The following is a 13,978-nucleotide window of genomic DNA, read 5'->3' as shown; positions in this document are numbered from 1 at the left end:
AGTAAATAATAAAAATACAGTAAATAGCCCTATTCCACAACTGTAGTAATCCATATTATGTCAAGAACCACTAAACTAAGTAAAGAGAAAATTCTAAAGTAATGACCTGCATCACTACTTTAAAGTATGAAGAAGTGTCTTTTAATTAATAAAAATAAAGAATAAACACTGAATTCGAAGGTGTGTCAAAACTTTTGACTGGTACTGGACACCTGCATACAAACACACACACACCCACGACAGTAATCACAACTCACTACCACAAACACAGGGCATTAGATCAGCAGTGACCTAAAGTCATACTAATTTGATCACCCACTGTAAGCACTACCGTGTTCACAACGCCTTCATGCTCCATCACGTCTCCACAGTAAGCACCTGGGAGAGTGATGATTTGGAAGTAGGACCTAAAAATATGACTGTGAGTAACAACAGCAAAGTCTAAAAGCAGACGCGACATTGTCCTAATTCCTGGGTGTGGATGTGTCATGTTAAATACAGTCATTCTACTTTAAGGGCCATGATCCAAACAGCAAGACCTTTCCATGTAGGAGTATAGTGAGTGTGTGACGTTAAATGGAGCGGTGTAACATTATACCACGTCTACAGACACTCCGCTCACCCAGACGCTGGGACGACTGGTTCCTGTTTTTTAAATTTAATTAGTTTTACACTGCTTTCAACTAGTGGCCCCATTACTCTCAGTGTTCCATATGCATGCTAAACACAAACTAGAAGAACCTTCAAATCAAGTAGAGGAAATGGAGGAAGTCATGCGTGTAGAGCATAGTGAGCACCCCCACCCAGCTCTGTGCTCTCAGTTTGAGCAGCTGACCTAATCTGAGCGGCAGGCGGTAAATCTGGCGCTTGGCTGCTGGGGGTATCAGCCTCGCTCTCACCTCCCAGTTGTGCCGTCTTGGCTGTCGGCATGGGCGCACATGCATGTGATTTGTGCTGCCCTAGAGAGATGGAGAACGAGAGAGAGGGAGGGAGGGAGAGAAAAGCTCCAAAGCATAGAGAGCCAGTTCAACCATGGATTCTCCCACAACTCAACAGGAAGAGGTAAACAGAAAAGAGAGGTATAGAAGATAGGGAATTAGAAGGTAAGTCATTTTTAAACTAAAGATGTGCCAGAAAATACCCTGACTCTGACTCACTCACTCACTCACTCATCCGTTCACTTCTTACCACACACATTATTTGTGAATCAAAAAGTGGAAATTTAAATAAAAACAATTTTAATACACTTTGTTCTCTTCTTCATTTTGTCCCAAGGGTTTTCCAACTTCAGCACTCAATATCAGAGCTCATCCACTGGTGGACGGCGTTCCACAAGTGGATCAAGCGAAGTATTTCATGAGAACAAACTGAACCCTCAAAAAATAGTGCAGTACAACTGATCAAAGCACGGGAAAAAATGGCCATAATTCACTGATCCCAGTCTTATAGTTTTGTGAACACAATTCACTGTAGCTTCTATAACAGATTCTCTCTTGAGGATTGTTGCAGCCAGTCACGTCTGTATACAAATTATTGAGGCGGAGGCAAAACGTCAAGAAAGGGACGAGTTTTCAGACGTTTTCATAGACGTGAAGACATGGCTTGTTAAAAAACAAAACAATCTGATGTCTTCTAGCTCATATAGTCAAAGGTTGTTACATGAAGTGACACTGCAAATTAAAACATAACTCATCTCATCTCATTATCTCTAGCCGCTTTATCCTGTTCTACAGGGTCGCAGGCAAGCTGGAGCCTATCCCAGCTGACTACGGGCGAAAGGCGGGGTACACCCTGGACAAGTCGCCAGGTCATCACAGGGCTGACACAGATGCCCCTTTTCCACCAAAGCAGTTCCAGGGCTGGTTCGGGGCCAGTGCTTAGTTTGGAACCGGGTTTTCTGTTTCCACTGACAAAGAACTGGCTCTAGGTCCAGAAAAACCGGTTCCAGGCTAGCACCAACTCTCTGCTGGGCCAGAGGAAAGAACCGCTTACGTCACGGGGGGTGGAGTTAGCGGGGGGGCGGAGTTGTTAAGACCAACAACAATAACAAGACCGCGAAAGGTCGCCATTTTTAAGCGACGAGAAGCCGCAGCTGTACAAACGCGAAGTCATCCATTATTATTGTTGTTGCTGCTGCTGCTGCTTCTTCCGTGTTGTTTTTGCTTCGATATTCGCGCCAAGGTTTAAGCAAACGTAGCGACGTAACTGATGTATACAGCGACGTAATGATGTATACAGCGACGTAATGACGTGACACCGCGAGCGATGGAAAAGCAAACTGGTTCTCAGCTGGCTCGCAAGTTGAACGAGTTGTGAACCAGCACCAGCACTGGCCCCGAACCAGCCCTGGAACTGATTTGGTGGAAAAGGGGTAATAGACACAGACAACCATTCACACTCACATTCACACTTACGGTCAATTTAGAGTCACCAGTTAACCTAACCTGCATGTCTTTGGACTGTGGGGGAAACCGGAGCACCCGGAAGAAACCCACACAGACATGGGGAGAACATGCAAACTCCGCACAGAAAGGCCCTCGCCGGCCACGGGGCTCGAACCCGGACCTTCTTGCTGTGAGGCAACAGCGCTAACCACTACACCACCGTGCTGCCCGCATTTAAAAACTAATATGGAAAAAAAAGATCACCCTTAGATGCTTATTCAGATCTTTGTAAGCAAGGAATTTTTGCCAACTCAACCTTCATACATTGTAGTTGGATACCCTGGTATGTGGATTACTCTGTGTTATATAGGCTAGCACTGAGTGAGACACCAGACCAAATTCAGACAACACTGCCTGATCGCGAGTTCGAATCTCGATGATGCTACAGCCATCCGTGGCCAGGAGCCTAAGAGAGCAAAATTGGCCTGTTCTCTCAAGGAGGGAGGGAGAGAGTGGTGGCATACTCTCTCCCCCCTGTCAATTACAGCGACGTGAGACAATCACGGGTCTGAGAGCTCATGCATATGGAAGTGGGCGGATAGCCCTTTCGTCTGAGTGTGTTACGCTGTCCCCTAATGTTACATGGGTAGCAGTTTGAAAAGACGCACTTAGCTGGCATCACGTGCCTCCTCGCCCTCCCCGGTTGGTAGCTGTCATGTGATATGGGAGAGTTGTCTGGTGGGTGGGTGGGAATTGGCCATGAATAAATTAGGGAAAAACAAAGAAAAAAGAAAGAAAGAAACACATCATCATGGCCTGCTGTCACATAAATAATCGGAATAGTAGGTCTACAATAGTAAGTTGGCTACTGCTACTATGACAAGATATATTAAAGCGAAACAGATCACTTGTTTCCAAATGCACAAACTGAAACCATAAAAATACAAAATGTGTTACATGTAACTGTCAGTATTAACGATGTAAACAAACCATATCATGTCAAGTTTAGTATATAAATATGCATTTTTTTTTATCTGACCTAATTAATAACTATGAGGTGGTTGCTAAAAATGATATTGGACCAAATAAGTTTAATAATAAATATTCAAATATGTTTCCTCAGTCGTCTTAGAAAGTCACACTTTCTGATGGCTGATTTCTCGCAGGGGAGATTCCCCAGGAAATCTGCAGTAAAGATCAGTAACGTTACTTTTAAGGAAGATATGGTTTATTTGTAATGGTGCACCAGCTCTCCGAGAGACAGAAAGCATAGCGTCAGGCCCGCCATTGCTCCATCTGTGCTGACTAGTCCAATGGCAAAAGGTTATCCTGGATAGAGAACAAAGCATTTTGGCGTGAATTAGACAGGCTGGGAAATTCAGTATTTGATGCTGATTCATCGCAAACAGTGAGGCAACTCGGCCTCCGCCACAAGAGTGAATTGTAGTAATCAACAACCGTGAGGTTTCACTAGTCTGATAACATCCTGGCTATTAAACATCCTACTTCAAAACAACACGACGATAAAAATCAGATTCGACAGTAATAACATTTTCAACCCCCCCTACAATAGACCATACCATTTCTTAACTGTGAACACTGCCTCAAGCTGGACTCTTATTTTGTGGAAAGAAAACTAGGCAAAACCTTTCTGTGAAATAGCTAGATAGTGTACTCGTTATTTAAATGGAAATATTATGCAAAACCACATCGCTTTACAGTGCACTCGTTAAACAATTTTGCAAAGTGTAGTACATCCAGTGCATCTTAGAAGACTCTTAGAATGCTGGATGATAGCATCCAAAAGAAGCTAAGGGCATTCATGACACACGTTTTGTAAGGAATAGAGAGCGGGCCATTTCAGTTACGTACTCAAGCACCTTATCTAAGGTCCGTGCAACATCCCCCAGAGGGAGGGGAAATCACCAAACCCTCCAAATGTCATTGTACAATGTTATTGTATATACTTACGTTTAAATTTTGAAGGGAAAAATGCGAGTCACTGTAGTACTTCAGTTGTACACTTAATTTCTTGATTTACAATGCACTATGGGTAATAATAACCGCGAGCTGGCCTAGTGGTTAGCGTGTCTGCCTCTCGACCGGGACATCACGGGTTCTACTCATGGTCGGGTCATACCAAAGACCATTATGAAAATGGTAGCCACTGCCATCTGGCGAGGCACGCCACAATACAAATGTGAGTAGGGAGCCAAACTCTTGTGGTTACCAGAGGACCTGCCCCCCACTGTAACCCTAGCTGTTTAATGGGCGAGAGGCTGAGGGCTATAGAAACAGAGATCGGCGCTGTCCGATGCGCCTTAAGGGCCTGGTTAGTACTGGGAAGATCAGGTCATGGCACGGGAAGGGACTCTGGATGGGTAATAATGTCATGAACAGTTAAGGGTCAACACGGTAACGCATATGCGCTATTACAAGACCGTAGCGAAAAAAATTCAGAAAAGCCAGCAATCTAAAATAGCTGAAGAGTTGTAAACACACAAGACTCAAAACAAAACATGTACTATGGCATAATTCGTATTACCATAAACAATAAGCGCCAGTTATCATGATATTTGAAAAAGTCATGCAATTTGTTTGCAATCCTGTTTTTTGGTTGTTGTTGTTGTTTGTTTTTTGTGAATTAGCTAGCGTTTAGTGTTTTTTATTGACTTTTTTTTTTTACAAGTGCTTCGGCCCTCCCTTTAACATTTACCTCCAACATAATGTCCCTTTCAGACTCCTCGTGCGGGTAAAATGTGTTTGAGAAAAGACAGAAAGTGAGAAGAAAAGTGAATGTTTGTATGAGTTTGTGTGGAAATAAATGGCTGAAGTCCAAGAGGTGGAGGTGTGCAACTCTGTGCCATGGTTACTCCTCCTCTCCTCTGTCACTCCATCCCACCCTCTCCCTCTCCCAATGTAAGTATAAACAGCTCTGATTACATCGCACCACCTCCTCGGTCTCACACACACGCGCACACACACAAACACAAAGGTTTGCCTATGAGGCTCTTACCTTTGGGAGACACGCTGCGGGACTTCTTGCTGTCAGATGGGCACTCGCTGCTGCTGCTCGGGGAATAGGCTCTCTTCTTGCTTAGAACGTCATCTGGAAGAGAGGAGCAGAGCGGAGGAGTTCAGCACCGTACCCAGGGGAAATGGAGCAAGGCTGCCTCGCTAGCTCGCACACTAGCTACCTGAGTACATCCTGGAGCTGTGGGTGAGACGAGGAGCTGCCACGGCTCTGCCAGAGATGAGAGGGCCCTGTGCCAGCTCCAACGACAAATCTGTCTCTTACCAACACGCGCAGAGATTCAGTTTCTCTTTCTGTCACTTGCGTTCTCCTTCTGTCTCACACAAACACCCTCTCTCACACGCACTCTTTCTGTGTCTCCCTCTCTTTCACCCTTGATCTCTACGTCTCTCCTGAGTTTACACAATCTAAACCTGGTCTAAAAGTAGTGCACAGACAAAAAAAAAAACACGAGGGGAAAATCAGACATCAAAAAACTTTGTGGAAATCCTTACTCTAGTTTTTCAGACTCACTCTGTTTACAGTCCATATAAACCTCACATCTTAGGCTAATCTCCCATCCTCCCCCTCTCTCCCTTAACTTTCCCTGCTCTCTTTTTCTGTTTACGTCTTTTCTCCCTCTTCCTCTTTCTCTCTCACACCCTTTGTGTTGGAGTCCTGAGGCTGTCTGCTCGAGCCCAGCGCAGCTCGTTGCTCATGTCTAGTGTACGATTACAGCACCCTCCTCCCCCAAGAGCGCATCTCAAATCAATATCCTGCTAATCATGCTGGCAGGGGCTGCTGAGAGCGTGGTGCTGCATGCACGCAGGAAGGAAGAGACCGTTTGTCATTGCACTCTCTCTCTCTCCCTCTCTCTCTCTCTTCAGCTCAAGCCGCAGATACCTCTTCCTCTCTTTCTCTTTTCAGTTTTCATCATCTTACATTAATAATAGAAACTTTGTAACAAACTAGCCTCATCAGAGCTAATGAAGCACCTCAGATACAGGCTCAGCATCCATCCGGCTGTTCACACTTACAGCACACTTATATACGACTAGATCCTTAAAGGGCAACAAGCCACGGACACACTGGACCTCAACACATCTGTAATCCAAAGGCCACACACACACACACACACACACACACACACACACAAAGACTGCACTTCAACTACTGGTGCCAAACACTCTGGTCACTGCTCTCTCCCTCTCTCTCTCTCTCTCTCTCTCTCTCTCTCTCTCTCTTTCACTGATAAGAGTGTCTGTATAAGAGGAATAAAAGGAGAGAAAAAAAGCAAGTCCATGCATGAAAGGACTTTTGGAGTGGAAGAACAAGGTCTGGGAGTCTTTGTAAGGAGCGCGTTGCACTAATGATGGCGTTTGATGTGTTTCCTGAGATGGAAGGCAGCCTGTCCTCTTCTAGAGAGTGAGGGCTTTTTAATAGGACTCTCTTCTGCTCTTTAGTCTCATCACTCCCTTTTTCCATCTCTCTGAATCTCCAACAGTCTTTTCCCTTCCATCCCTGAACATAACTAAACTAAGGAAGAATTTTATGTGCAGTGCATCGTTTGCCCTTTGCTATTTTTCTTGCAGAAGATCGATGTTTTTATTTCAAGTTTACAAAACAATGTCGTCACGCAGTACTGCTTATAATGAACCCAACAGCAACCTCTGACTGAGTGGGTGCAAATGAGACGAGTGGGTGCAAGAAGAAGAATTTTTAATATATCAAGAAGCACAGGCTTGCAGAAACCGTGCAGCGTGTTCTGGTATTATTACCAAAGACTACTAGTCAGTGGGCTGAGTATGTGTGCTCTCTAGTGTTGTAGCCAAGACCATCTAAACCAAGACCAGAGCGAGCGTATCAAGACTTTGAGGGGTTTGGACCAACTCCAGACCAAGACTAAGGTAGGGTGAGACCGAATCAAGACCACGACGAGACCAGTGTGTGTGAAGAGGGTGGTGAGGAGCGACAGCCATTTAACAAAAATGTCATATTAGCAATGAGTCACATTATTGGTTGCATTTGAAGCAGGATGTTTAACATCTAATCACAGTAACGATGTTAACAAATAAATCAAACAATGCACAGGCAATTTACTGATACCCACACAGTTCTGGTCTTGATCGATCTTGAAATAAAATCCCGAGTCCTCCATGTCTGAGACCAAGACGATATCAAGACCTTCAAAAAGTGGCCTCGAGACCAAGACCAAGACTAATCTCGAGTACTCCAACACCAGTGCTCTCATTCTCTGGCTTATCTGTCTGACTCTAAACTCCTAACTCCGTCTCTCCCATTGGGCTTAGCGGTGCTATCTGCATCCCTGTCGCTCCTCTCTTTATCAGCTGTCTTCTCTACCCAGCCAGAACCCTGTGCCTCCTCAGTCTCTCCACTTGCCAACAACAAGGGCACTGCCCTGAGCTCTGAGCAGAGCCAGCCAGTATCAAACATATCCGCCACTCATTGCGTTCTTATGCAGTCTTGCATTAACCATTTGGTACAGAATCTCTCCAGCAAGCTAGACTCAAGGCTAACACACGAAAAACTAAACTGAATATGTATACCAAGTTTGAGTTCCCAGTTTATTAGTTACTAGATCAGAAAACGTAATAAACTGGCCTACTTGATCATTTAATATTATTAAGTCAAGGTGTTGATTAATTTTCTATCACAGCAGCTCTGGCTGTGATTCAAATCACAAGTCAAGTCAAAGTCCCTCTCATGCCAGAATCTGGTCTTCCCAGGCAGTCTCCTGTCCAAGTACTAACCAACTCTTTAAGGTGTATGGGTGCAGTGCCAATCTCCGTTTCGATAGCCCTCTGCCTCTCGCCTATACAGCTACGGCTACACTGGGTGGCTAGTCCTCTGGTAACTGTGAGAGTTTGACTTCCCCACTTGCATCTGTGTTGCAGCGTGCCTTGCCAGACAGTAGTAGTTACCATTTTTATGATGGTATGACCCGACCGCGAATAGAACTCACGATCTCCCGGTCGAGAGGCGGACACGCTAAGCACTAAGCCAACTCGCGGTTATTCAAATCACAGGTTTCTGTTAATGTACTTGTTCTATAGTAAAAACTTTTTCACAGGGACTTGTATGGCAAACACACCACGTAAGCCTAACTGATTTCAAACTGTGTTATTTAACAATAAAAATGGGCGGCACGGTGGTGTACCACTAGTAGTGTACCACTGTAGTGGTTAACACTGTTACCTCACAACAAGAAGGTTCTGGGTTCGAGCCCAGTGGCCAACGGGGACCTTTCTGTGTGGAGTTTGCATGTTCTCCCCATGACTGCATGGGTTTCCTCCAGGTGCTCCGGTTTCCCCCACAGTCCAAAGGGTGGCCTTAGGCTGAAGTGCCCTTGAGCGAGGCACCTAACTCCCAATTGCTCCCTGGGCACTGTAGCATGGCTGCCCACTGCTCTGGGTATGTGTGTGTGCTCATTGCTCACATGTGTGTGTTCACTGCTTCAGATGGGTTAAATGAAGAGAGGAATTTCATAAGTGTACGTGTGATGAATAAAGTTCTTCTTCTTAAAATGATGTGTATGACTGTTGAAGATTTCTGTAAGTAGATGCTTATTTAACATTTATGGAAGGAGTCTCCAGAGCCTCTGTTACAGAGTCTTTGTAACAGTCTGTAAGTTTACCGGCACAGGAGACGCTTCAGTACCTAGGACTCTCAGTAACATGAGCTGTGATTTTTTTTTTTTGGTTTGCTTTATTAACTTCACTCGGTGGCACGGTGGTGTAGTGGTTGGCGCTGTCGCCTCACAGCAAGAAGGTCCGGGTTCGAGCCCCGTGGCTGGCGAGGGCCTTTCTGTGCGGAGTTTGTATGTTCTCCCCGTGTCCGCGTGGGTTTCCTCCGGGTGCTCCGGTTTCCCCCACAGTCCAAAGACATGCAGGTTAGGTTAACTGGTGACTCTAAATTGACCGTAGGTGTGAATGTGAGTGTGAATGGTTGTCTGTGTCTCTGTGTCAGCCCTGTGATGACCTGGCGACTTGTCCAGGGTGTACCCCGCCTTTCACCCATAGTCAGCTGGGATAGGCTCCAGCTCGCCTGCGACCCTGTAGAACAGGATAAAGCGGCTACAGATAATGAGATGAGAACTTCACTCTGTTGCTGATTATTTTCCTGTATTAATCTTCATGACATTTATTCCATCAGTGTTGGATGGAATGATGGAAGAATAAACTTGTCTAAACTCACTAGCTAGCTAATTTGGCTGCCCACTGCTCTGAGTGTGTGCGTGTGTTCACTGCTTCAGATGGGTTAAATGCAGAGGATGAATTTCACTGTGCTTGAAGTGTGCATGTGACGAATAAAGGTTTCTTTCTTCTTCTTCTTCTTCTTCTTTACTAGTTATTTAGTCGGCTTCTATTTCACCAGCTAACCTACTTACCTAGTCTCTAGTGGAGACACCAAGCTATCTCACAACACCACACACACATACATACATATATATATCCATCCATTATCTGTAGCTGCTTATCTTGTACAGGGTCGCAGGCAAGCTGGAGCCTATCCCAGCTGACTATGGACGAGAGGCTGGGTACACCCTGGACAAGTTTCCAGGTCATCGCAGGGCTGACACATAGGCCAAGTTTACATTAGACCGTATCTGTCTCGTTTTCTTCGCAGATGCACTGTCCGTTTACATTAAAACGCCTGGAAACGCCGGGAAATGGGAATCCGCCAGGGTCCACGTATTCAATCCAGATCGTGTCTGGTCCGGTGCTGTGTAAACATTGAGATACGCGGATACGCTGTGCTGAGCTCTAGCTGGCGTCGTCGTTGGACAACGTCACTGTGACATCCACCTTCCTGATTCGCTGGCGTTGGTCATGTGACGCGACTGCTGAAAAACGGCGCGGACTTCCGCCTTGTATCACCTTTCATTAAAGAGTATAAAAGTATGAAAATACTGCAAATACTGATGCAAATACTGCCCATTGTGTAGTTATGATTGTCTTTAGGCTTGCCATCCTTCCACTTGCAAGTGGTAAGTGACGCGCATGCCTGATATGCACTGGGATCACACACACAGCGGCTCAGTCCCGAATCACTGCTCATGCGCTTCACTCGCGCGCTCTGTGAGCTGCGCAGGGCCGGAGTGCGCACCCTCCAGAGGGCACTCGCTGTTCAGGGCGGAGTGATTTGGAGCGCAGGATGCCTGCGGAGCCGAGCGTATCCGTGTATTGGCGTTGCTGTGTGCACGCGAATCGTGTATTGGCGTTGCTGTGTGCACGCTAATCGTTTTAAAAACGTTAATCTGATGATCCGCTGATACGGTCTAATGTAAACCCCACCATAGACACAGACAACCATTCACACTCACATTCACACCTATGGTCAATTTAGAGCCACCAATTAGCCTAACCTGCATGTCTTTGGGGGAAACCGGAGCACCCGGAAGAAACCCTTCCTGATTCGCTGGCGTTGGTCATATGACGCGACTGCTGAAAAACGGCGCGGACTTCCGCCTTGTATCACCTTTCATTAAAGAGTATAAAAGTATGAAAATACTGCAAATACTGATGCAAATACTGCCCATTGTGTAGAGAGAATGGAGAATGGGAGAACATGCAAACTCCACACAGAAAGGCCCTTGTCAGCTGCTGGGCTCAAACGCAGGACCTTCTTGCTGTGAGGCGACAGTGCTAACGACTACACCCATATATATATATTTTTTTTTTAGACAATTTAGAAAAGCTAGTTCACCTGCTGTGACTTGTTAAACTCCACACAGAAAGCAATCAGAGCTCAGGATCAAACCTCAGACCTTAAAGGAACAGTCCACCGTACTTCCATAATGAAATATGCTCTTATCTGAATTGAGACGAGCTGATCCGTACCTCTCCGAGCTTTGCGCGACCTCCCAGTCAGTCAGACACGCTGTCACTCCTGTTAGCAATGTAGCTAGGCTCAGCATGGCCAATGGTATTTTTTGGGGCTGTAGTTAGATGCGACCAAACTCTTCCGCGTTTTTCCTGTTTACATAGGTTTATATGACCAGTGATATGAAACAAGTTCAGTTAAAAAAATTTAAACGTAGCGATTTTCTATGCTATGGAAAGTCCGCACTATAATGACAGGCGTACTAACACCTTCTGCGCGCTTCGACAGCGCATTGATACTGAGCTCCGTATCAATGCGCTGTCGAAGCGCGCAGAAGGTGTTAGTACGCCTGTCATTATAGTGCGGACTTTCCATAGCATAGAAAATCGCTACGTTTCAATTTGTGTAACTGAACTTGTTTCATATCACTGGTCATATAAACCTATGTAAACAGGAAAAACGCGGAAGAGTTTGGTCGCATCTAACTACAGCCCCAAAAAATACCATTGGCCATACTGAGCCTAGCTACATTGCTAACAGGAGTGACAGCGCGTCTGACTGCGTCTGACTGACTGGGAGGTCGCGCAAAGCTCGGAGAGGTACGGAGCAGCTCGTCTCAATTCAGAGAAGAGCATATTTCATTATGGAAGTACGGTGGACTGGTCCTTTAAAGCTGTGAGGCATCAGTGCCACCCACTGTGCCAGTGTGTCACCCAACACGCGTTCGTATGATTTAAATTTTGTAATAATGCTTGGATATATTTTAAATAATTCAGTTAGGAGTACTATTGTACAATATTTAGGAGCAAAAGACTTCCTGCTCAGAAGGTATCGATATTAGTTCACGCATGATCTCATCTGCATGAGGTTTAGCTCCACTGAACTTTTACTGCCACATGACGAGACAGATTTTACCTTCTTAATTATTATCCAGCACTTTTTGAACCCTTTCATGCAAAAATTATTTGAAAACAAGATATATTTAACTGCATGCAAATTCAAATGAATTTTCCACATCACTGAATGTAAGGGAAGTTAGCAGGCATCCAAAAAGTACAAAGAAGAAGAAGCCTTTATTTGTCGCATGTACGCTCAAGCACAGCGAAATTCCTCCTCTGCATTTAACCCATCTGGGGTGGGTTTCCCAAAAGCCTCTTAATGCTAAGAGCATCTTAACTAGGAGAGAGAGAGAGTGTTCACTGTGCTGCTCGCTCTACGGTTTCACGATGATCTTTGTGCTACGATGCTTTTGGGAAACTCACTGATGCAGTGAACACACACATACACAGATGTGAGCAATGAGCACACACACATACCCGTAGCAGTGGGCAGCTATGCTACAGCGCCCAGGGAGCAGTTGGGGGTTAGGTGCCTCGCTCAAGGGCACTTCAGCCATGAGTAAAATGAGGTAAAAACTATTTGCAATGTGCAAGTAATTTACTAAGTATACATCTAAAAAAAAACTTTTATTACATGTCTGTTTGACAGTACAATTGAAAATATGATCTTTTCTATTTTTTTCTATAATTTATATATGCACTTTAAAAGCACAAAAAAAGACAAAATGAGATGTGCTGCACCTGTCACAGTCAGCCATGTTGGACTGGGATGCTGGAGTAATAACTTCAGGGTAATGGTGTGTGTAGCACTGGAGTGGTTTGGAGGTGATATGCATTTTATCCATCCATCCATCCATCCATTTTGGCATATCACTACAGTGATGTGGCCGCTCTGACAGTTTCAGCCATCAAAGTCTCTAGGGAACATTACAGAAGTGGCTTCTACGGGATTATTATAGAGGTTTTCTCCTCTCAACCATTCACACCTATAGACAATTTTGAGCCACCAATTAGCCTAACCTGCAGGTCTTTGGGCTGTGATGGGGACCAGAGCACCCATTGGAAACCCATGCAGACACGGGGAGAACATGCAAACGCCACACAGAAAGGCCCTCACTGACCACCGGGCTCGAACCCAGAACCTTCTTGCTGTGATGTGACAGTGCTATTCCACTACAACACCGTGCCACCATGCATTTTATCCATCCATCCATCCATCCATCCATCCATCCATCTTCTACTGCTTATCTGGATCCGGGTCGCGGGGGTAGCAGCTTAAGCAGAGCAGCCCAGACTTCCCTCTCCCCGGCCACCTCCACCAGCTCTTCCGGGGGAATACCGAGGCATTCCCAGGCCAACCGAGAGATGTAATCTCTCCAGCATGTCCTGGGTCTGCCCCGGGGAGGTGTCCAGGGGGCATCCTAACAAGGCGCCTGAACCACCTCAACTGGCTCCTTTCGATGTGGAAGAGCAGCGGTTCTACTCCGAGTCTCTCCCGAATGACCAAGCTTCTCACCCTGTCTCTAAGGGACAGCCCAGCTACCCTGCGGAGAAAACTCATTTCTACCGCTTGTATCTGCAATCTAATTCTTTCGGTCACTACCCATAGCTCGTGACCATAGGTGAGAGTGGGAACGTAGATGGACCAGTAAATTGAGAGCTTTGCCTTTTGGCTCAGCTCTCTCTTTACTACCACAGACCGGTTTAGTGTCCACATCACTGCTGACGCTGCCCCGATCCGTTTGTCCAACTCCCGCTCCCCCTTACCCTCACTCGTGAACAAAACCCCAAGATAATTAAACTCCTCCACTTTAGGTAGCAACTCCCCCTGACCCGAAGTAAGCACTCCACCCGTTTCCGGCCATGGCCACGGATTTGGAGGTGCTGATCCTCATCCC

General features: G+C 45.7%; 1 protein-coding gene across 5 annotated transcripts in view; it reads right to left on the bottom strand.

The window, feature by feature from the left end:
- The window catches only part of samd11 (sterile alpha motif domain containing 11), a 109,896-nt gene that overhangs the window by 35,686 nt on the left and 60,232 nt on the right, over positions 1 to 13,978 (bottom strand). For all 5 annotated transcript variants that reach the window (XM_060938305.1, XM_060938304.1, XM_060938302.1 and 2 more), the window contains exon 5: positions 5,401 to 5,493. In XM_060938305.1, the coding sequence (XP_060794288.1) occupies positions 5,401 to 5,493 (93 nt within the window). The remainder of the gene's footprint in view (positions 1 to 5,400; positions 5,494 to 13,978) is intronic.

This window comes from Neoarius graeffei, chromosome 13, assembly GCF_027579695.1.
Source record: "Neoarius graeffei isolate fNeoGra1 chromosome 13, fNeoGra1.pri, whole genome shotgun sequence".
NCBI lineage: Eukaryota > Metazoa > Chordata > Actinopteri > Siluriformes > Ariidae > Neoarius > Neoarius graeffei.
This window is presented reverse-complemented; position numbering and strand designations above follow the sequence as displayed.